The following is a 24,864-nucleotide window of genomic DNA, read 5'->3' as shown; positions in this document are numbered from 1 at the left end:
CAGAGGGTAAACTCTGACCTGGTAGGGGGTAGGTATGCCCCCCAAGAAGTCCTGGTTTGCCAGGCGGTGATCCAGTCTGGGGGTACAGGCCCTGGATTGGGAGGCCAGGTTAAGGGTGTCCCCCCTGACCTGGAGGAAGGGGCTACTGCTAACAGTACCCCTACCATGTTGTCTTCTGGGGGGGCCACTCCTAGTTGGGTGGTCCAGGACCCCAGAGGAGAGGGCAGGGGGAGGGAAGCCTCACCCCTGGCCCTGGTCCAACCTGAAGGTACAGACCCCAGGTTGGAGGATCAGTTGCAGGTTAACATCCCTGCACTGGTGGAAGAATTGTGCAGGACTGCTTCTACAAGCACCCTGACAGTTTTTGACTCTGGGGGTGCCGCGTCTGCCGGGAGGTTACAGAGCCCCAGAGGGGAGGACCAGGGTCAGGTTGTCATCCCTGACCTGGTGGAAGAGAGAGTGGTCAAAGGGTGCCAGGCACCTGGGGCTACCACCCCCCACTCTCCACAGTCACAGTGGTTAGAGAGGCCTGAGGTCGGGCTCTCATCCCTGACAGTTGTCTGGGGCCACTGTGGCTTGCTGTCCTGGTGGACAGAGTTGCCCCTGGGGGGGGGAGGACGAGAGTCACACCCCGGGGGTGGAGTGGGCAACACCACTGTGTTGGCCCTGGTGGTACTATCTGCCCATTGCAATACATCTGTGAGCAAAGTAAAGTTAGGTGTTGCACAGATGGTGTCTGTAGAAGTGGAGAAGGGTTCCCCATGGGTTAGCTTAGTGGGCCCTGAGAGTATGGACAGAGGGATCCAACTGGAGTCAGGAAGGCGTAGAACTGGAACATGCCCCTGCTGTTGTGGGCCTGGGTCCCTGTTCTATCGCCCCAATCAGGGAAGTACATCAAGGTATTGATTGTTCTCCCCTGGCTTTAGGCTGGTAGGGGGTCGTGTTGGACTTTTGCTTTTGCAGGGTCATCCCCAGACTTTTTTGCCTCCTGCCTCCTATATTTTTCTGACATGTTGCTGTTGGCTTTTCAACTCTGAGCACTTTACCACTGCTAACCAGTGCTAAAGTGCATATGCTCTCCTGTTTAAATTGTATGTAAGTGGTTTATCCATGATTGGCATATTTGATTTACTAGTAAGTCCCTAGTAAGGTGCACTAGAGGTGCCAGGGCCTGTAAATCAAATGCTACTAGTGGGCCTGCAGCACTGGTTGTGCCACCCACATAAGTAGCTCTGTAATCCTGTCTCAGACCTGCCACTGCAGTGTCTGCATGTGTATTCTTACACTGTAAATTCGACTTGGCAAGTGTACCCACTTGCCAGGCCTAAACCTTCCCTTTCCTTACATGTAAGGCACCCCTAAGATATGCCCTAGGTAGCCCCAAGGGCAGGGTGCAGTGTATGGATAAGGTAGGACATATAGTAATGTGGTTTATATGTCCTGACAGTGAAATACTGCCAATTTCGTTTTCACTGTTGCAAGGTCTGTCTCTCTCATAGGATAATATGGGGGCTACCTTTAAATATGATTAAAGTGTAGATTCCCCTAGAGAAGAGATGGACAGGTGGAGTTTGGGATCCCTGAACTCACAATTTAAAAATGCATCTTTTAGTAAAGTTGATTTTGAGATTGTGAGTTTGGAAATGCCACTTTTAGAAAGTGAGCATTTTCTTGCTTAAACCATTCTGTGACTCTGCCTTGTTTGTGGATTCCCTGTCTGGGTCAGTTGACAGTTGGGTTGTTTTTCACCTCACACCAGACAGTGACACAAAGGGAGCTGGGGTGTGATCTGCATTTCCTGATTAGCCATCTCTGCTAGGAGGGAGGGGTGGAGTGGTCACTCTCATCTGAAAGGACTGTGCCTGCCTCTGACAATGCTGTCTCCAGCCCCCTGGTGTGTGTCTGAGGCCTTGCCTGGGCAAGGCAGGATTTCACAAGAAGGTGTGAGTCCCCTTTGAAGGAAGGTGACTTCAAAGACTAAAATGGGTATAAGAAGGGCATCCAAACTTACAAACTTTAGAAACACTTCTGGAATCAAGGGGAACCTCTGCCTGGAGAAGAGCTGATCGCTGAGGAACAAGTGCTGCCCTGCCTGTGACTGTGCTTTGTGGAGCTTTCCTGCAGTGCTGCTTCTGCCAGAGTAAGAGGGCAAAGACTGGACTTTGTGTGCCTTCCATCTTGAAGAAGAAATCTCCAAGGGCTTGATGTAGAGCTTGCCTCCTGTTATTGAAGTCTCAGGGATAGCAAAGACTTCTTCCTGCCAGCACCTGGAGTCTCTGGAGAGACCCCTACTCTGCTCTGTGGTGCCCTTCCAGTTCCTGGGACCCTGAAAGGAGAGGCTGGCAGCCTAAGGACAAAAATACACGCACCGAGCACCGTGCGGAGAAAAGATCGACGCGAATCCGATCGCGGCTGAGAAAACGACGCGACGCCGGCTCCGCAGCTGAGAAACGACGCCGCAGGAAACGCGACCGGAGAATCGACGCCCGGAGCAGGAGAAACGACGCGCAGCATCGCTGACGAAGGCTGAGAGATCGCAACCAGCGCCGCGGGACTTTCGGACCGTCGCGTGGCTGGCTTTTTCGACGCGCCTCGCCGTGCCGAGCTGTTTTCGACGCATATACCCGTGCAGGGTTATTTTCGACGCACACCGCCCGTGCGGGGTTATTTTTGCCGCAAACCAGGTACATTTACACGCTAGCAGCGCTAGTGTGTTGTTACAACTACCTAAAGACTCTTTTTATTTTAAACCTTTTAAAAATCATAACTTGACTTGTGTATGTTGGATTTTTGTCGTTTTGGTCTTGTTTTGTCTAGATAAATATTTCCTATTTTTCTAAACTGGTGTTGTGTCATTTTGTAGTGTTTTCATTAAGTTACTGTGTGTGTTGGTACAAATACTTTACGCCCAGCACTCTGAGGTTAAGCCTACTGCTCTGCCAAGCTACCAAGGGGGTAAGCAGGGGTTAGCTGAGGGTGATTCTCTTTTATCCTAACTAGAGTGAGGGTCCTTGCTTGAACAGGGGGTAACCTGACTGTCAACCAAAGACCCCATTTCTAACAACTGCCTTTAGCATTTCTTCACACTCAACTATCACTGTCTCTAGCACTTCTCTGTACCTGGTGATCGCTGCCTTTAGCGTTATTGTTCCATATATCTTATAGCTCTGTCTTCCGTTGTGGCACGGTACCTCTTTGATGGTCTCACCACCAGGTTCCTGGTCAATGATACACAAACTTCTCTGTAAGACTTCCGTCTTCTTCGAATGCTTGCCACTGGCTGGAGAGAAGATTTAGGCTCCACATGCGCCAAACGTCAATCTTCACTTTGACCTAGGCACGCGAGGCACAAACAAGCAGTTTGATGGACTACAGCAAACTCTCTGGGAGAGCACGGTTGGTTCCTAAGGTTACTTATCCTCTAGCTTGTTGCCAGCTGCAGAATCCCCCACCAAAGCCTGGGTACTCTTAAATGAATACACCACACACACAGCTTGGTCTTATGTGTCTCTAATCCTCTAAGTGCAAGCGCAAACTCAACAGTCTAAACATGAAATCTATTCACCACACCCTAAAACTTAAGTCACAGTTCTGAGGAGTCCATCAGAAACCAAAAGAGTCCCATCATTGCTAACTCACAAGACACTACAACTTACTCTTATTCTTTTACATACTACCAACTTTATACTTCAATTCAAACGATGATCACAGAACAATGTATTAGTAGCTTTTGAAAACCGTTGTAAAATAACAGATTGCAATAGAGGATTAAAAAGGAATCAAGAAACCTTAATAAAGCCTTGCTTTTGCAAAAATGTTTGGTGTGGAGCTGCAGGACCATAGGCTCAACAGGATATAAAGAATGAAAATAAAACTGATGTGTTATAGAATGGAGTACGATCCAAATCTGTTAATGTGCTAGAGCAGTGTAGTATCCAAGGATAAGATAAATAACAATGCAGAGTTGAATGAAAATCTGCTTTTTAAAAAAAAAAATTTTTTTTAATACTTTTCACAGCTTTCGGTAGCTGCGTTTTGGATGTCTAGCCCCTCATCACATGTGCACTACCACTAACACATGGAGACTTACTCTAAAGCACCACATGGCATATTTGGCATCTAGGCAAGTTCCGTGTAAAAATTTACCAAACTGTGCAAGTTGCAGAAAAGTAATTCACTTGCAGGATTGAAAACATGGCAAAATGTTAGACAAGCAGACCTGTGACACTGCAGACAAAGCGTGCAGTGGTAAGTCAAGCAAGACCAGTTTCACTTGTTTATGCCACAATCTGACATTGAACGTGTCAGATTAAAGTATGCTATAAAATCCACAAGGACCAGTTGCCTAATCGTAAAAATAGAACATTAAACTTTTGCTAACTTGCGTTTTTCAGCACTAATATGGACATCAGCTTGGGACTGCATGGGCATGTGGTATCTGTACATGAATAGAGCCTGTTCTGTGTTTAAAAGTAAATATTTGTCTTTTGTACTGATTAATGAAAATCTAAAGGTGTAGTTTGATGTGTTGTGTTTTATTGTATTTTGGTTAGGTTTTCTTTGAACCAATATCACTGGGAGTAGGAATGATATATTTGCACAACTGACAGACAAGAACAACCCTACCAAGAACTTGGCATGTTGTGAGAAGAAGGGAGATTTGACATCTATATCACAAAAGGTCTTTCCAGAGACACACTGGTAACTAACTCCTAGGTGGTGTGCCACAAATTATAGGTGGCCAGTATGAGGGTGTTTATCTTTGATGAGGAGAAGACCGTACCTGATCAGAACAGGCAGGTGCACATGTAGGCAGAGCAAGTTCAAGCATGGCAATCTCCTTTCCACCACGTGGAAAAACAAAGGAATGGTGCTTTCTAGGATGGAGTCTGCCAGGAAATGTGCAAAGTGCTGCAAAATGTAGATGGGGAAGACTAAGAATTTCACAATAACACTTGACAGGCTCTACATAAATCGCTACTGAGTAACCCCTCTAAATCAAGGCCTCCACCGCCTCAGAATCAAAATGCTACCTCAACCTGGGAGGACAAGAAGATACTGAGGAGAATGTAGTAAACTATGACCTAAGCAAGGAATGATAGAAACCTGCTTCCATTGTTTTCCCCAGAACCAAAAACCATGTTCAGGGTAAGGGAAGCTAGTCCTTTATTGGCCGCTCAAGGAAAAGAGGTACATAAGATAGAGCCACTTCTATACCATCTTGTGCTTTAGGCTGTGAAGGAAAAAAATTGTTGAAGTAATAGAATGTGTTGTGCTCCACTGAAGAATGCTAGCAGCTACATTTATGACTGACATCTGGCTGTGGTCCTGCAGAGAGTGGTTCTCATTCAAAACCAGCTGTGTACCCAGTGAAGTAGTGGTCTCCAACGTTTTCTTTAATAAGGACTACTTTTGTTTAATGAAAATCATACCAAGCTACTCATATCATTAGTGTGATAATAATGACCAAGTGGGGCAAATTTCATTAGTTGCCACCCCATGCGAAATAACCATAAGTAAAAACCTCAGTGCATCAGGCAGGGTTGCCACCAGTAATGGGAAGAAGGCTTTGTCCATTTGGAATTCCACCTCTACATGGTAATTACATGACAGTCATAGGTACAATGCCTCGAGCACAAAGGTAATAACATTAGTAATAAGTTTCCCCAGCTCCTCATGATTTAGCACTCACATATTACCTTTAAATATATTGTAGAAATCCAACCATTTTCCTTCAAACATCAGCTTAGGACACATTTTCATCTCCATAGCACACTTTCCAGTTCTGTAAAATACATGTTAATTCAACCAAGCAAAAGCTTCTAATTTATTAGGCAGGGCCGCACGGAGTAGAGATACTTAGGTAGCTAGAGCGCAACCAGTAGCTCATGAGCTACTGGTTGGAGAAGCCTACAAGCACCTCTGTTAGGTTTGTCTTGGAGCACCAGAACTAAGTACGGTGATCTGTGTTCACAGCTGCTGTTACAAACTGGGATACGTACTACAGAGGGTGCTGTTTTTAGACAGAAAGGAGTTTCTTCAAAACTGAACTGTTTATTTTCTGTAAGGTGTCATCTCTCTTATGGAGAACCAAGGCTTAAAATAATGATCTTCTCCACTTTTTGTTTCTCTAGTTCAAGAAAAGGCTTTGCACTCACTATTGAATCACATTGCATTACTCACAGTTCTGGCAAAACGCTTCGTCAGAACCATCAGGACATTGGACCAGTCTATCACAAGCCAATGTGATGTCAATGCAGCAACCATCATCACAGGTAAACTGATAGCGAGAGCAAGATCCTGTGCAGCCTGTTAGAGCAAGAAAAACAAATATTGATCATGTTTCAAGTACTACAGGAACAAAACAAAAACTTTAAATGTTAAATTAACAAATGAAACCACACAATTACAACACACATTGTTAAAAACAGCAGCCTGTACCTAAACAGAGATATAGTGGAAAAATGATATATGAACCAAGTTACTCCTGATTTCCATGTAACAACCAGAAGACAAATAAAGTTCTAAATAGTTTACTTGATAGGATTTCCTTAGATTCTTAAATTTGCACCATGGAAATTGCAAAGTACACAACAGTGGCGGTTGGTGAAGTTTGAGAGTGGTGGGGCCTTAATTCCAGCAGAGAGGCCCTGTATTGAAGGGGCATGGAGTGTTGACCACAACATTCTGGTGGGGAGTATGTGAAAAGATGGAGTCAGTGGTTAGCAGCTGGCACAGGTAGGCAGAAAAAAGCGGAAACTGGCAGCTATTATAAGGAACTCATACGTATATTAAGAACTTCAGGACACCGCTGCCCTAAGGCTCTTACTTCCACATTTTTCAGCTAGACTATAAAGCCAACAGAGACTGTGGTGCGCATATATTCACAGTGATATAACAACTCTTTGTGGAAAATGTTTCAAATATGCATGTGTAGGAAGGTAGCCTCTTTCTAGCTTGGTTACCCCCACTTTTGGCCTGTTTGTGAGTATATGTCAGGGTGGGATCCTGCTAGCCAAGGCCCAGTGCTCATAGTGGAAACCCTATGTTGTCAGTATGTTTGATATGTGTCACTGGGATCCTGCTAGCCAGGAGCCAGTGCTCATAGGTTTGTGGCCTGTATGTGTTCCCTGTGTGGTGCCTAACTATCACTGAGGCTCTGCTAACCAGAACCTCAGTGTTTATGCTCTCTCTGCTTTTAAAACTGTCACTGCAGGCTAGTCACTAATTTTACCAATTCTGATTGGCACACTGGAACACCCTTATAATTCCCTAGTATATGGTACCTAGGTACCCAGGGTATTGGGGTTCCAGGAGATCCCTATGGGCTGCAGCATTTCTTTTGCCACCCATAGGGAGCTCTGACAATTCTTACACAGGACTGCCACTGCAGCCTGAGTGAAATAACGTCCACGTTATTTCACAGCCATTTACAACTGCACTTAATATGTCTAACCTTCACCTGGTGAAGGTTGGGTGCAAAGTTACTTAGTGTGTGGGCACCCTGGCACTAGCCAAGGTGCCCCCACATTGTTCAGGGCAAATTCCCCAGACTTTGTGAGTGCGGGGACACCATTACACGCGTGCACTATACATGGGTCACTACCTATGTATAGCGTCACAATGGTAACTCCGAACATGGCCATGTAACATGTCTAAGATCATGGATTTGTCCCACCCCAATGCCATTCTGGCATTGGGGGGACAATTCCATGATCCCCGGGTCTCTAGCATAGTACCTGGGTACTGCCAAACTGCCTTTCCGGGGTCTCCACTGCAGCTGCTGCCAACCCCTCAGACTGGTTTCTGCCCTCCTGGGGTCCAGGACGAACAAAAGATTTCCTCTGAGAGAGGGTGTAACACCCTCTCCCTTTGGAAATAGGTGTCAGGGTTGGGGAGGAGTAACCTCCCCCAGCCTCTGGAAATGCTTTGATGGGCACAGATGGTGCCCATCTCTGCATAAGCCAGTCTACACCGGTTTAGGGATCCCCCAGCCCTGCTCTGGCGCGAAACTGGACAAAGGAAAGGGGAGTGACGACTCCCCTGACCTGCACCTCCCAGGGGAGGTGCCCAGAGCTCCTCCAGTGTGTCCCAGACCTCTGCTATCTTGGAAACAGAAGTGTTTGTGGCACACTGGACTGCTCTGAGTGGCCAGTGCCAGCAGGTGATGTCAGAGGCTCCTTCTGATAGGCTCTTACCTCTCTTGGTAGCCAATCCTCCTTCCTTGGTAGCCAAACCTCCTTTTCTGGCTCTGCTTTGGGGAATTCTTTAGATAACGAATGCAAGAGCTCACCAGAGTTCCTCTGCATCTCCCTCTTCACCTTCTACCAAAGGATCGACCGGTGACTGCTCAGGACACCTGCAAAACCGCACCAAAGTAGCACGACGACTACTAGCAACCTTGTATCGCCTCATCCTGCCGGCTTTCTCGACTGTTTCCAGGTGGTGCATGCTCTGGGGGTAGCCTGCCTCCTCCCTGCACCAAGAGCTCTGAAGAAATCTCCCGTGGGTCGACGGAATCTTCCCCCTGCCACCGCAGGCACCAAAAGACTGCATCACTGGTCCTCTGGGTCCCCTCTCAGCACGAGCGTGGTCCCTGGAACTCAGCAACTCTGTCCAAGTGACTCCCACAGTCCAATGACTCTTCAGTCCAAGTTTGGTAAAGGTAAGTCCTTGCCTTCCCACGCTAGACTGCATTGCTGGGTACCGCGTGATTTGCAGCTGCTCCGGCTCCTGTGCACTCTTCCAGGATTTCCTTCGTGCACATCCAAGCCTGGGTCCCCAACACCCTAACCTGCAGTGCACAACCTTCTGAGTTGTCCTCCGGTGTCATGGGACTCCCTTTTGAGACTTCGCGTGGACTCCGGTTCACTCCTCTTCCAAGTGCCTGTTCTGGTACTTCTGCGGGTGCTGCCTGCTTCTGTGAGGGCTCCCTGAGTTGCTGGGCGCCCCCTCTGTCTCCTCCTCCAAGTGGCGACATCCTGGTCCCTCCTGTGCCACAGCAGCACCCAAAAACCTCTACCGCTGCCCTTGCAGCTAGCAAGGCTTGTTTGTGGTCTTTCCGCGTGGGAACACCTCTGCAAGCTTCATCGCGACATGGGACATCAGTCTTCCAAAGGAGAAGTCCCTAGCTCTCTTCGTTCTTGCATAACTCCAAGCTTCTTCCAACCGATAGCAGCTTCCTTGCACCCTCAGCTGGCATTTCCTGGGCTCCTGCCCACTCTCGACACTGTTGCGACTACTGGACTTGGTCCCCTTGTCTTACAGGTACTCAGGTCCGGAAATCCACTGTTGTTGCACTGCTGGTGTTTGTTTTTCCTGCAGAATCCCCCTATCACGACTTCTGTGCTCTCTGGGTGTAGTAGGTGCACTTTACACCTACCTTTCAGGGTCTTGGAGTGGGCTATTTTTCTAACCCTCACTGTTTTCTTACAGTCCCAGCAACCCTCTACAAGCTCACATAGGTTTGGGGTCCATTCGTGATTCGCATTCCACTTTTGGAGTATATGGTTAGTGTTGCCCCTATACCTATGTGCTCCTATTGCAATCTATTGTAATTCTACACTGTTTGCATTACTTTTCTTGCTATTACTTACCTAAGTTTGGTTTGTGTACATATATCTTGTGTATATAACTTATCCTCATACTGAGGGTACTCACTCAGATACTTTTGGCATATTGCCATAAAAATAAAGTACCTTTATTTTTAGTAACTCTGTGTATTGTGTTTTTTTATGTTATGATATTGTGCATGTGACACCAGTGGTATAGTAGGAGATTTACATGTCTCCAAGTTCAGCCTAAGCTGCTTTGCCATAGCTACGTTCTATCAGTCTAAGCTGCTAGAAACACCTCTTCTACACTAATAAGGGATAACTGGACCTGGCACAAGGTGTAAGTACCTCTGGTACCCACTACAAGCCAGGCCAGCCTCCTACAGGCTCTGTGACCTTAGAGTTTAACATAGGAACTCGTTGAGTGTCTCTGAAAACCCCACATAAATAGTTCAATAAATATAGCCGCTATCTTCCAAAATCCTTGAAACAGAACAAAGGAGGTAATTATTTTCCAAGCAACGAAGCGGGCATTCATTTTAACAGGCCCTTCAATAAATGCAACTATCCAAATGGGCCAACCCCAGGTGACATTTTTGTTGCCTCACCTGGTGACATGGAGGGAAGCTTCAAGCCAGGCGAGTCGGGGATGCTGACTAATTCACATAAACACATGCACATGCGATGCGCAACACCTTGCTCTTTGCTCCACCGTCCCCATGAGTCTGCTTGCTGGCAGTAAATCTAAGGGCACACCGGAGCTCAAATGGCATCCAGCATGAATTGTAGCGCAGGAAGCAGCACCTCGAGTCTGCGCAGTTTGTCTTCAAAAGTCCAGATGACACACTGCGCACACTCAATTTCGTGGCTTCCCGCTTGCAGTCTCTACCCCATCCTTTACAAACTTGTCACCAACTTGTCACAGGGTCTAGTACCACCCCACCTTGTGACAAGTTGGAAACGGTGTGGTGACAATGGTCTCCGCTCCCTTATTGACGTGGAGGCCTAGCGTTGCAGGGCTTGAATCTATAACGCCCAGGGCTAACTCTACCTCCACGTCATCAGGAGGTGGAGACTGGACCTTGATGCAGTGTCTTTGCCGAGTTGATGACCTCACAGGCCTCAGGGCTGTGAGACTGTCAGCCCGGCAAATACTCTAGACTTTAGGCCCGCCCAGGGGAGTATGTTTAAGGAAAGCATCACCTCACTGTCATCACAGCAACGAGTACGGTCAGTTCGGAGTGTACAGCAGCCCCAGCAAGATAATTCGACATGTGTACACTGTGTTTACAAGTTTTTTTTAAGGAAGCAGTTTCAGCATTGCTTCAATGCATTATTTTTTACTGTGAATGTAAAGGGGGCGGAGCCCAGACACCCTTGAAGAGAAACCACCGCTGGTACACAAACTAATAATTGGAAGCTGATAAATGCACACGTTAATTCCTTCAGGGAACCTGTATATGAAAATCTCCTTGGCTATTAAAGGGCAAGAAAAAAGTAAACGATTCTCAAAAGTATTGTTTGGCTCAAAAGCATACACAGACTTTTGTATGACCCAAAAAATAAAACATTCTGTATTCTCACAGCCTGGTGTTATACTCATGAAATTATCTACTTGGAGCGTGGCCTGAACGGCCAAGATGTCGGGCACAACACTCTGAGCTCCCGCAACTGCTGCACCTACATCACTTTCCAGGCGTGCTGGCATGCGCTAGCGGTTCAGCGGAGGCCCTTATGATCCCCCAACTAGCAGTAGAGGCAATGGGCCCCGCCTTAGAAGTGCCCCGGAGGAACAGAGCAGCAGACGGGATCCAGGACGCAACATGGCATGAATGGTGGACCTGGGTTGATCACTCTCCCTTCTCCGGCCCACATTGCTGGAGACACCAGGGGTGCAAAAGTGATTCCACCACCACCCCTTCTCACGGTCGTGCTGAGCCACGGGCTGCAGCAGAGATTTCTTTTCTTTTTGGGGCATAACACGGCCACGCTTCATTACTATGCCGGGGGCTGCAGCTGGGATTACCCAGAGGCCTGCACGGCACGCAAGGTGTGCTGAAGTGTGATTGGCCCACCGAGCGTAGCTGAAGTCAATGCCCGGCCCCACAGTGCCTCTTCACATGCGTCCAGACTGCACTGCTTCAAAGACTGCACGTACACTGTGCAGCGTTTAACAGCCGCTCCTCTTCATTTTGCACCCTAAGTGGCATTGACTTTATACAGCCCACTACGCCTGAACTGTGCTTTCTGCTTGATTTATCACACCTTTGGTTTTGGAGGCACTGGTTGGGTACAAAAACGAAACAGGCTGTTCCACCCCCAGTGCAACCCCACCCCCCCTCAACCCCAAAGAACAACCATCTGCAAACTTGATCCTGATTCCTGGAAGGAGGGGGGGGTGAGACTGGAAGGAGGGGAGGGGGGGGGTTAGACTAGAATCTGGGGCTTGAAGCTTGGGTCGCTGTTGATGGGGCCCCCATTCTACAACTAAGCATTGGGGGTGCTCTACAGGCGACTTCGGTGATGGGACTGGGATCATCCCACACCTACTAGGATGCACGTAAGACAAGCCCGGGTCAGAGGTAATAATTCTAGCATTAACCCCTCTACCTACCCTCTACCAATTATATAAGGGACAAGTAGACAGTGGGGATGAACCTCAGCCACATGGACTAAGGTAATGGCAGTCTGAACGCTCACAAGGGGATTGTGGCAGCTGGTTTTCAGTGACCCTGAGATATAGAGATGGAGGCGACTGCTCGTACTGCCCAAAATATATTTTTGGTGCAAGTGGGTCAGCTCCTTCCTACCCTGGTGTGAATCTTGCAGTACCTCTCAACATTTGCTGTCTCCCTCATGGGAAATGGCATTGCCTTTAAGCATTCATGTATATGACAGACTTGTAATCCTGTAATTCTGAAGTGCCATGGGCCGTGACAAGGTAGCAACAGGCCAGGCCAAGTTGGAGTAAATCAAGGCACCACTGGAAGGAGTGAAAGGGACCCCGGGTGGTGCTCCTGGGGCCAAAGCACTGGCAAGAGGATACAATACCTCTATCACCCAAGCAAGCCATCATGAATCCAAAATACTACTTGAGACAAAAATAGGGGAGATGGGAGCAAACATGACCCTGCTTTGAAGGACCTCTGCCAAACAGTTGAAAGGGTTTCGGAAGCAGAAGAAAGAATCTCAATACTGGAAAAAACTGTCCAACATCTTTCTTCAGAGGTAACTCGAATATCCTGAGACCCTTCAACACTGTGCAGAGGACGCTGAAAATAGGGCTTGCTGTAATAAACTCTGCTTCATTGGCTTCCCCAGGGGGTCTGAGGGCCAATCTCCAGAACATTTCCTTGAACATTGGATCAAGTCCTGGCTTTACTCAGCAAACCTTTCCTCCTGTTTTGTCACTGAACGGGCACACCGCTCCCTCGCCCAGAAAACCCCTCCTGGGGCTCCACATAGGTCCTCGCTTTTTAAATTACAGAGACCGTGATGCAATCCTGAGGGGCACCCGCCTCACAAAAGACTTGTTGTTCCCATTAGTCGCATATTGATTTTACCAGATTTCACTTGCATGATACAGACACAACGTAAATCCTTTCATTAGGTTAAAGTTAAACTGGGGGCCATGCATGTTCCCGCCATACTCCTCTACCCCGCTAAACTGAGTGATCTATCATTCCAAAACAATCTTCTTTGACTTTCCAAATGAGGCCTGGATGTGGCTTACTGACCTCAGGAATCAAAAGGCAAGCGACAGGGGAAGAGGTCACAATGGCAGCACACAGGACATCAGGAGGTGGATATCACATGGATTCCGAGGGAGAAAAGGGATGTCAGAAGAAAGACACTGACTCACAACTAAATCCCGACCTAACTGCAGACTTGAATTCAGGATGACTTCGCACACTGCATCTTAGATACTTTTAGTACACCAGAACCACTGAATCCTGACACAGCATTATTGAATGTGGTTCTATGGGATGGCGGGCGGGAGACTTCTAGCCTACCTGGGTACATCTGCACCTCATAATTGAATAGTTATTTCTTTGCTTCAGATGGGGATGGGTGGGGTGACAGATGTTTCTTTGAGGTGGGAAGTATAGGGAGGAGGCAATTGGGGGGTAGGGATTTTGTACGTTTGTTTTCAGTTTGCATCCTCTACTTTGCTTTCTATCCACTACAGAGGAATATGCTGTTCTTTGTCCCCTCCAATAGGATCCCAGATATCTGTTCCCATTAGTTGCACCTGTATCAGCCACAATCCCAGGGTGACAGTAGGACAACATATGTTTGTCACATGTCGACTACCACCTCTGCTAAGCCTCAGTCCTTATTAATTATGACATGGAGTGTCAATGGTCTACTGGACCGTATTAAGAAGGGGGCAGTGTTTCTATTTCTACAGCGACATGCCCCAGAGGTACTGTTGCTACAAGAAATGCATTAACAGGGTCGGAACAGTCAGTTCCTTGTCAGCAGGGGATATAATAGGATAATTCTCGCAGGACATGCCAGGGTGTCCCGGGGGGTTGACATCCTTGTACACACTGCTAAAGGCCATAATTAACATGCAACACCCAAGGACGTTACATATTACTGGAGCACACAATGGAGGGTACTCCATATAATATTTAGTATTTATATCCCACCAGCAATGCATCAGCCCATGTTGAGAATTCTGAGAGATTTGTTGGTGGTGCTCTCTCTGGGTACAACAGTAGTTGGGGGAGGTGTTGGGGGAGGATGGGAGGAAGGCTGGTGGAGGGGAGACTTTAGCAACATCAGGGGACGAACGGGCTAGCATGGATCGAGGGAGGGCATTCAAGATGCAGTTGGGGTTTAGAGGACTGGGAGCAGGGGCATGGCCTTAGTGACACCTGGCATGTATGGCACCCAGAGGATTTAAGATATACTCATGCCTCAGCTGTCCATGGGTCACTGTCCCGCACTGACTATCTGTACATCGCAGAGCCACTGTGTCAAGGAACTGCAAGTCCCATCTTGCTCAGGGGCCCCAGGAGACAGCTCTTACCACCATCTGCATCACCATCGGCTAAGCAATATATAGCTCATTGAGACTTCCCGCTGCGCCGGATACATCGCAGCGGCATTGTGTCGAGGGACTGTAAGTTCCATTTTGCTCAGAGGTCTAAGGAAGCGGCCCTTACCATCAACTGCATCACCATCAGCTGAGCGCTATATAGCACATTGTGATGTGAGAACTCAAGGACCTGGGGACGCAGGGTGATTGGGAGAAGTGCCAACTAGAAACTGACAGAACATCATTACGCCATCTTTGCATGGATGACGTCCATATGTGCTGGATGGTCTCCATGTGTTTAGTGTATGACTGGGGGAAATATCAAGTAAACCGTTGCACTGCCTCACCACATGCCATTCATACCCTGCAATCTGGACGAATCGGGGGGTGGACTAAGGATTCTGAAGAGATCACTGCAGTATCTGCCTGGATACATTGCAGAGGCATTGTGTTGAGGGACTGCAAGTCCCAGCTTGATTAGGGGTCCCAGGAGGTGGCCCTTACCACCACCTACATCACAAATAGCTGAACACCATATAATGCATTGTGATTTCCCCCTGCGCGGGATACATCACAGAGGCAGTGTGTCGATGGACTGCAAGTCACAGCTTGCTCAGGAGTCCCAGGAGGCGGTCCTTACCACCACCTGCATCAATGTCTTGCTTTCTCTCTCGTCCTTGCCTGGCATGTGTATTGCTTAGTGTGGCTAAATAGGTCTCATGGTGCCCTCTGCAAAATTTTCTCTTGTTTGGTATTTGAAAGGTTTTGAAAATAGGGCCCAAGATGGGCAAACAGAAAGCCACAGATAATACTAGGGAAAGTATTAAGGTCAGAAAGCAGGCCAAGCATGCAGTGTCTAACTGTACATTAGATGAAATTGAAGGCTTAATTGAAGAGGTAGAGGGAATTTTGATTAAAGATAAGAGGGGTGGAGCAAAAAGGGGGCAGGCCTAGGTGCAAAGGAATTAAGTCATACCTAATTAAGGGAGGTTTAGAGTGAAATAAACAAGAAGCAATTTCCCGACCCCCTTTGTGGTGAATGTTGAATGCTCTATCGGTTTGAAGCACTGCAACCGAGGGACGGGGAAAGACCTTGGAGTGGTATAACATTAGAAGGGAGAGACTTCACCCAAAAACGTGACACCGCAGATAGGGATATTACTGCGCAGCTAATTTTGGCAAGGGCAGAAATAGAGGAATTAAGGAGAGCACTGCAAACAATCACTGAAAATCGATAAGCTAGTTGGCAACTGAGATGGAACAAAGCATGGCTCCCACAGTAACACACAAGTGCCTGCATGAGTTATAATCTAAGGGCAAGGGAGGTGGATGGAAGGGGTAAGAGGAGGGATAAAATCAAGAGCCAGATTTGCAGAACAACCGTAATAGGTCCTCTAGCTCCCCCCTGAAAGAGCCCTGGAGAATAGATAGATTACATCGAGGACCCCAGGCGTGGTGGAGGAGGGGAGTTCATTGTAACCTGAATATGAGAAACTCCAGGTTTACCATCCAGCAAGGCAAGGAGATCTTCCTGGTAAAAGTACCTAAGTAGCCTGTAGACCTAAAGGAGAGTAATGAATCCCTTATTAACAAAGTCATCCATTGGGTCTGGAAAGTTCATAACTGTTGCTCAATCAGGGAGGACATTGTCTTAGCAAGGCATTACAGTGATCACCACAGTAACTTTGATCACATTGGCATAATATTTGTTAATAACATAAACAAGGGTCTATTTGCCCTAGAGCATAGAGTACCAGTGCACGATGCAATTAAAATCCGTACCAAGAATGCCCATCTGTAGTAGTGCACTGTCAGGTAAATCTGAAGGATGGTTCCACTCACTCTTGTTCGGGGAGGGGCTATTGCTGGTGCTGGTATGTCAGCTGTGTCAGATGTAGATTTTCTCGATAACTCTTTGGTACAGGATGGACCTTCTGACCTTGTCCTGATGTGTCCTGTGGTGGTACAGACAGCCGAGACTGTTAGCACTTTTCCACTAAGTAACAACCCAAGCCCTGTCACTGTACATACCTTACTCCCCATAGAAGCTAATCAAGATCCAGGTAAATCAGTAAATGTAATGTCATGGAATGTGGCTCGTTTACAGGCCAAGTTATGTGACCCTGATTGGGTTGTGTTTATTGACGTCCACCGAATTATCCTTTTGCAGGAAACATGGGCCACTGAACCAGCCTATTGACTAGGGTTCCTTACGTTTTATGTTAATGGCAGCCCAACAAGGGCAGGAAGAGATTTGAAGGGGGGGGGGCTACTTATTTTGATAAAAAATATCCTCGACTATATAGTGCAAGCGATTGAAACAGGCTGCAGGGATATACTTGTTGTCATTATTGTTAATAGGGACCCTTGCCTGGTGAAACACATGGCGCTGTTGAACATTTATGTACGGTCGGTGTATGATACTGCAGAGTCGCCAATGGTACATACTTTATGATTCTTAGTTGATAATGTGTCACGGCATTCATGGCCTCTGTTAACTGGGGGTGATTGTAATACCAAATTTGAAGCACTCGATCAACTCTCATCCATAATGGCAGAGGAAGACGCTGAGTGGGGTATAACAGAACTCACCTTGAACCCGGCCATGCGGTGGTCAAAGGTAACACTTCAGATGTTCTATCTTTGTCTAAGTTATGGCTTACGAGCTGTAAACTACTGCGCAAGGTCCGACCATTTCCCTCAAACAACATTTAAAAGAGGAACATATGTATATTACATAGATTATGTTTTGCTTGATGTAGGGCTTTGGGCATTCCTGGTTGATATGGTGGTTTTCCAAAGGGTGGACAGTGATCATAATGCCTTGGTTACCGACTTTTTTCTAAAGCTTTGTGAAGCTTTTTGAAAGGCCTCTAACAGAGACTTTTGACATGTCATTAAGTAGCACCAACAACTGTAAGGAGTATGAAATTGGCCATTATTAGTGAAAACGACTGCACTAAGGCTAGCATTTACAGCGAACTGGTGAAGAAGTTTGGGTCGTTTGAGCTAAGTATGTGATTTGTAGGAAATGTGTCTATATTCATCACACAGCATGAACAACTGTTTGGCACTTTAAAACTCTTATTTACTAAATAACTAGGGAAATCACAAATAACAACTAGTCCCTATTCCTGGTACTCACATGCATGTAGACTGGCCAAAGGGAATTTGATAAAAACAGTAAAGGTTGGCAATAAAGAGAGAATTACTGGGGCCAGGCCGATGCATAAGGCCTGTCTGCTATGGGCAACAAAAAAAAAAACAGGGGAGGTGTCCCATTGGTTGCAGATGCTGGAAGCACTGGGAAAACATGATATTTTCGGTGGGCAATGAGTATGGTAACTATCCCTGACGCTTCTGCCTCTGCTGAATGCTAGGTCGAACAATTTAACACTTTGTACAGTGCATATGAAAACCGTCGGATAAATAAGAGAGGCCCTAGCGCGGACTGTATAACTTCAGATTTATTGAATTCAGAGCCTGACATCTGGGCTCTGTATTTGAATATGCTAACAAATGTGTTCTCTCAGGAGGAAGAAATTCCAGATATGTGGCGTGGGGCAATCACTGTTCCTATTTATAAAAAGGGGGCCAGAGATATTCATGCGAATTACAGACCAATTAGTTGAATTGACAGCTCCCAGAATATTTTCGGCCGCCAAGTCTTATTCATCTGCATGTGGCCTTTATGGACATGAGAGCAGCATTCCATTTAGTGCTGCGTCACATCTTCTCCGTGGTGTTGGATAAACTGGGGATGCCTCTAACCTACTGAACTTGTTAATTAGACTTCATACAGATACATACGCCCAGGTGAGGTGGAATGATCAAGGTGGCTTAACCCCTCGGATTCCCATCAAGAGTGGGGTACAGAAGGGTTGTGTGCTGGTGCCCTCCCTCTTTTCGTTATATATCAATGAAGTGGTGGATGACTTGTCTACCTGCCAGCATGACGCCCCTAAGATAGCAAGCGAGAGCACATCGGTTCTGCTTTCTGCAGAGGAAACCCTGCTGATATTGTTTACCCCCATGGGGTTCCAACATCTGCTTGATCAGTTTGTTGACTTTAATAAAAGAAGAGGTCCCGTAATTGATGCGGGGAAGTCTAAACTGATGGCCTTTAACCCCTATTGCGCTTTTAGAAATACCCTGACAGATGATGGGACCCCCATAGAGTGAGTAAAGAAAGAGCTTTAACTATTTGGGAGTTAGGCTGACAGAAAAACTTACTTGGGAGCTTCAGATACAGAAAAGTAATGCCCTTTTGTCCCACAGAGCTGCAGGGATTGCCAGAAAACACAGACTGTCAACTAATAGAGCTGTTTCCTCTGCACTTCAGGTATATTGGCCAGTGGCCAAGGGTGGTGCCCTGTATGGGGCGGAAATATGGGGTTTTGCTGATTCAACAACGCTTACTATTACAGAGGATAGTTGTAGTAGTTCTTTATTAACTGTTCCAACAAGTACTCCTTTAGTACCATTAAGGAGGGATCTAAATATGAAAAGAATTGACCAAGTTGCTTTCCTCAAAGTGCTGACCTACTGGGCTAGGATAGGGAGAACTTAGAGCTGAGGCTGTATAAACTAGCACTTTGGGAGGTAATTTGTTTTTAGATAGGAATTGTATATCCCTCTGGTTGTGTTTTATAAACTCTTCGTGCAGCAAGCTGAAGCTATCGAGAGTGTGGGAGGATCCCAGTATAATGGACAGGACAACTATTAAAAGAATTAAGGGCCTATATTGGCAACACATGTTAGAAACATGGTGTGAAATAAAGTCTGAAGGGCTTGAAGCCAAATTTTTGACCCATAAACCCTGCACTCATTTTGAAGTTTATTTAGACAGGGTGGTTCTATCAGAGGCAAAGTCGCTGTATATTCGTTTTTGATTAGGTACGCTGCCATTGAGACCTGTAACTGCTGAATGGAGCCCTCATAATTTGGAGCAGGTGGGTTGTCCCTGTTCTTCTAGTTCTGTTGAATCACAAGCACATTTCCTTTTGTTTTGTCAAAAGTATAACGCGCAGAGTGACAGAAGGATTCTCCTCCTCTGTCATAATTTGGGGATTAAACAGTGCGTGGAAGCCCTACGTACATTGAGAACTGACATAGCTAAATCTATGGTGTTTGCCCTGACAAAATACCTCAAATCCGCCTGGTCCCCCCATATAGAGATCCTGTCGCAGGCTACTGGATTATTATTTATTTTTTAATAAAAGAATGTTCTCAGGAGCTAGTTTGTCCAAAGGCTCACCTGACGTTTTGATAGTATTTGGGTGACTGTTGTCGGGTGACATATGATATGGATAATGCACTACACTGTTGACTTTAGCTTGGGGAGCTACATTTGAACTTCTTGTTTTTATGTATCTGTCTTTGTGTGTTTTTACATACCACTTTTGCATTTTACTATGTGAATTGCTCTTAATGTCGTTTTTATATGTCTGCTGCTATATGAGCTGTCTGGTATGACGATGTTTGTACTTTTATGATCACAATGACCGAAATAAAGCATATATGATGACTATTTGTTCTTATGTGCCACTGATCTCCTTCGGAACACGGGTTCACAAAGTCTGCCCCACAGGATATTGGACCACAGCCAGTTCTAATCCACTTTGACATGGCGCCCAAGAGAGATCGCTCTACGTGGCACGTCAATGCCTGGTTCCTCCAAAACGAAAAATGTGCAGATTACCTGCTTGACAAATTCAAAACCTTCATCAGGCTGAATGAGGGCTTGGGAGATTCGGCCGGGACCTTATGGGAGGCATGCAAAGCTTTTATGATAGGCGTGGCCCGTTCCGACCTTCAGGGGGTTGACCGTGTTAAGCACAGCCGTATTACTGAGCTTGAGGCACTGATAATGACTAAAGAACTCAAGGACCAGGAGACGCAGGGTTTTAAGAAGTGCCAACTAGAAACTGACAGAACATCATTATGCCAACTTTGAATGGACGTATGTGCTGGATGGCCTCCATATGTCGGGTGTACGAGTTCGGAGACAAATCGAGTAAACTGTTGCACTGGCTTGCTACACACCAGGCTAATACCCTGCAGTCTGGACAAATCCAAGGGGGTGCGATTGAGGATTCCGAAGAGATCACTGCAGTATTTGCCTGGTATTGCAAGAATCTATTCGGCTGGAATGTGAGTCAACGTCCCCTCTAGTGGTTGAGATTCCTTTGCCCTATCTCTCCACCCTAGACAGAACCACATTAGATCGGGACATTACGGTTGATGAGATAGAAGAGACTCTGGTGGACCTAAACTGGCAAGACACCAGGACCTGCAGATACCCAGTGAAGTTCTACTGCAGCCTCCACCCGTGTATTATTCCCTACCATGCTCAAATTATAAATTGACAAAGGCCGTTTTCCCACTGACATTTATGAGGCTACAATTATGGTCTTGACCAAACCTGGCCGTGCAGTCTGCCTTCTTTCGACCCAACTCTCAACAGCAAAGTAAAATTATATGCGATGCTCCTAGCCAACTGTCATCGCATCTCTCATTCACCAGGATCAATGTGGGTTCATTCCCCAAAGTGGCACCAGGCACTGTATTTGCAGGGCGCACGCGGCCATGTCCCATATAAAAGCCCTGGGGGGTCTGGCAGCTCTTCTTTTAATTGAAAGCATTCAATGCAGTTGACTCGTTCTACATTGAGGAAACCCTTAGTAGGTTGGGATTTGGGCCCTAGTTCAGAGCCTAGGTCAAGGTCCTCTATGCTGGCCCAGGTACGAGTTAATGGCGTGCTGTCCCATGAGTTCCCCATAAGCAGCGGCACCAGAAAGGGGTGCAACCTCTTCCCGCTTCTATCTGCACTGGCTATAGAGCCCTTGGCGGTGTGGATCAGGTGTGATGCTCAGATGAGGGGTTTTGACTGGGCCTAGCACTGGAAGCATAGCCCTCTATGAGGACAACGTCCTACTGTTTGTCCCTCCCCGCTGGGACGAGGCCCGGACTTCTTCACATCCTGAGAGTCTTTGGGGAAGCTTCAGGGTTACGGGTCAACTATAGCAAGTCTCTGCTGGTCCTCCTGAAGGGTGATCAACAGGATGAGGTCTGGCAGTTCCAAATCCCGATATGTCAGGTTAGTTTTCAATACCTTGGGGTGCCCATCTCCTGGGAGCCGGGCTTGACGAAGAGTCTGAACCTTTGCCCTGTGACACGGAAAGCCCAGGAGGACATTTCAATTTGGAACAGTCTCCCCTTTAACATTATGGGTGGAGTCACACTTTTCAAGATGATGGTCCTCCTGAGACTACTGCATATACTACAAAACTACCCCTTACACATGTTGTGGGCATGGTTTAACAGTATGTTAGCCATGGGATGCAAATTTATAGGGCCCGGTGGGATACAAATTTATATGGGCCGGTGGAGATTCCAGGGTGGCCTTTGGGAAATGTACTGGAGCAAGGTACGCTGGCGGGCTAGCACTTGCGGACATACATTTGTACTGGGAGACAACTCCTTTCCATTAAAGATTGGCTGTAGGGGGGTTGGATGATCCAGCCTACAGGGCAGAATTGGCCATGCTGGATCTGGATAACATGACAAGCTTTTTCTATTGTTCCTCTCTCCCTGCCTATCTTCCAGAAGTGACCCAAGTGGCTTTCAGAGCATGGAGGGCTGCACTTCGACAGATGGGTGTGGAACCGTAAACTCACAATGGAGACTCCACTGCGGGAGGGCAGATGGATGGCCCAGGTGTCAACTCTGGAGTGGTTTGGGAGCTGGGATTCTATAGGAATATTAAAGATAGGAGATGTTTTGAGAAGAGGCCATATAAAGTCCTTTTAAGATATACATTTTTTTAATTCTTTTTATTGAAATACTCAGCATACAGCATGAACAATTAGTGAGGACGGCTATGCACCTCGTACATAAGTCTGGGAAGAAACACACACAGGGTAAAGTTTCACACAGCAAAGAATAGGCTCTTTTATGGCCAATAACCAAACAATGTAATGAGGAAAGTAGTGATACAAGAAGTATATAACATGTATCCCTCTTGCCCCTCATGTCCCGCCTCCCCCCAGTAGCTCAGATAGGTGCGCCACGACCCCCAGATTTTTTTCCCATTTCTTTGGACATCCCCTACCTGGTAGACTACCTGCTCTGCCCTCTGACTCCAATACAGGTTGGATTCCCAGTCCTCTAGGGAAGGCACGGTTGCCCTGCCCCATGCTCTAGCTATATTGTGTTTGGCCACACTAGATGCCAGTGCCAGCCAAAGCTTCTGATACTTGGGCCATGCAGCTTCCCCTGCAAGAGGAGCCACCTGTCGTCCATGGTGATCCCTAGGGACAGAACCGGCAACATTGTTGTTATGACCCCCCCTCCAGTAGTCCTGTACCCCTGGACAGTCCCAGAGTACATGGAAAAAAATGTGCCTGCTTGTCCGCAGCCCCAGAGAAAGTGTGAGGCCTCTGCCCTCCCAATTTTATAAAGGAGCGTTCTGGAATAGTAGGACCTTTGAAGAATGAGAAATTGCATAAGCCGGAAACGGGCCCGACTGCTATTACCCGCGGGTTTTGTATGGCTTCTTCTAGTCGTCATAGTCTATCTTGCCCAAGTCCACTGACCATAAGGCCCACAGTGTCCCCAGTGGATCGGGGGAATTGTTAACTAAGTTCATGAATATTAGAGAGGTTCCCCTGGTCTGTAGGGGCTCCGTGAGCACCCGATCTTCCAACGGTGATGCATCTCGCAGTTGGTCTCCTCTATGACAGGTTTCTGTATCGCATGACCAAGTTGGGGGTATCAGTAGTAATATTTTGCTCTAAAATCGAATTCCTGCCTCAGGGTCGCAATCTGTATCAAGGCCATGCCTCTCCAGACATCCCTTGGGTGCTCGATGCCAATCAGGTCCCATCTGGAGAAGCCCTCCAAGCCCCTTACTGCGCAGAGTTGGTCGCTGTCCCACAGTGGTGTCATGATGGAGTTTGTCCCTCCACCCCAGGTATGCTGTGGCATCTGCCAGATCTTAACCACTGTCCGGGTATGTTGTGGTAGGTGCCGCTCTCTTCATTTTGAATACAAGACTGGCTCATGTGCCCCTGAACCATGGCCTCTCTGTCCACAGGGGATGATGGCTCTTCCCTGTCTGAGAACACACAGTTGTTTATCACTAATAACTGAGCCGTCTAGTAATACAACTATAGGTGTGGAGCTGCCAGTCCACCCTCGTACACATCACGATGCAGCTTCGCCAGTGCCACTCATAGGGTACCGCTGTTCCACAGCAGGAGCCTGACTTGATGATCGACCTTCCGAAAGAACTCCAATGGAACCGGGCAGGATGTATTCTGCAACACGTACAGAAGATATGGGAGCGCCATGATTTTGTATATGGCCGCTCTGGCCATGAGTGCCAGTAGCAGCGTCCACCAATGCACCACATCTTTCTGCAGATCCTCCAGCTGCAGGGATACGTTCCTATGCAAGAGTTCTTGGGGATCTCAGGTAATGCACATTCCTAAATACTGAAATCCTTTGTCTCCACTGGTGCAACACAGTCAGGGTGGAGTCTCGGAGTGCCCCCTGAGAGGGGAAAGACCACCGACTTGGCCCAATTTATACTGCAGCCCCAGTGGCTACCGAAAATCCAGAAAATCTGCATCAGCCGGGCAATCAAATGATAGCGTTGGATAACATAATAGTATTTGGTCAGCTTAGAACGAGATGTGGTCCTACCAGCCTCCCTCTGCTCATACCCCCCCCCACCCCCCACACCAATGTGTCCTGGCGAATCCATGCCTCCAATAGCTCGAGTGCCAATGTGAAAATCATGGGGGACACCGGGCAACCCGGTCTGGTCCCCTTTATATAGCAGAAAGGCTTGAGACATTCACCCGTTCACTCGTACTTTTTCCAAGGGCGCCCGGTACAGCAGTCGCACTCATCTGCAAAATTCTGGCCTAAAGTCCATCTTATCGAGCCCGGTGAACATGTGTGGCCACTCGATCCTGTTGAACGCTTTGGCAGTGTTCAGTGACAACAGCACTGCCTGCTGATCCCAGGCAGAGCCCATCACATGAAGCGCTCCAAATAGGCACCTCAAGTTATGGCGAATGCTCCTCTGAGGCATAAAACTTGAATGGTCATGGTGGATAATTGAGGAGATGACTCGGCGAAGTCTGATCACCAGTATTCTTGCCAAGACTTTGGTTTCGACATTGAGTAGAGAGATGGGCTGCACTCTGTTGGTGGTTTACCTTTATTAAGTATATGCTGGCCACCCTTTGATCG

The 24,864-nt window shown here is 47.2% G+C and overlaps 1 protein-coding gene across 2 annotated transcripts in view; it reads right to left on the bottom strand.

The window, feature by feature from the left end:
* The window catches only part of LRP11 (LDL receptor related protein 11), a 298,888-nt gene that overhangs the window by 92,909 nt on the left and 181,115 nt on the right, over positions 1–24,864 (bottom strand). For both annotated transcript variants that reach the window (XM_069234298.1, XM_069234299.1), the window contains exon 4: positions 6,184–6,309. In XM_069234298.1, coding sequence (XP_069090399.1) covers positions 6,184–6,309 — 126 coding nt within the window. The remainder of the gene's footprint in view (positions 1–6,183; positions 6,310–24,864) is intronic.

This window comes from Pleurodeles waltl, chromosome 5 (genome assembly GCF_031143425.1).
Source record: "Pleurodeles waltl isolate 20211129_DDA chromosome 5, aPleWal1.hap1.20221129, whole genome shotgun sequence".
NCBI lineage: Eukaryota > Metazoa > Chordata > Amphibia > Caudata > Salamandridae > Pleurodeles > Pleurodeles waltl.
The sequence above is the reverse complement of the archived record's forward strand: the minus strand, read 5'-3'. Positions and strand labels throughout refer to the sequence as shown.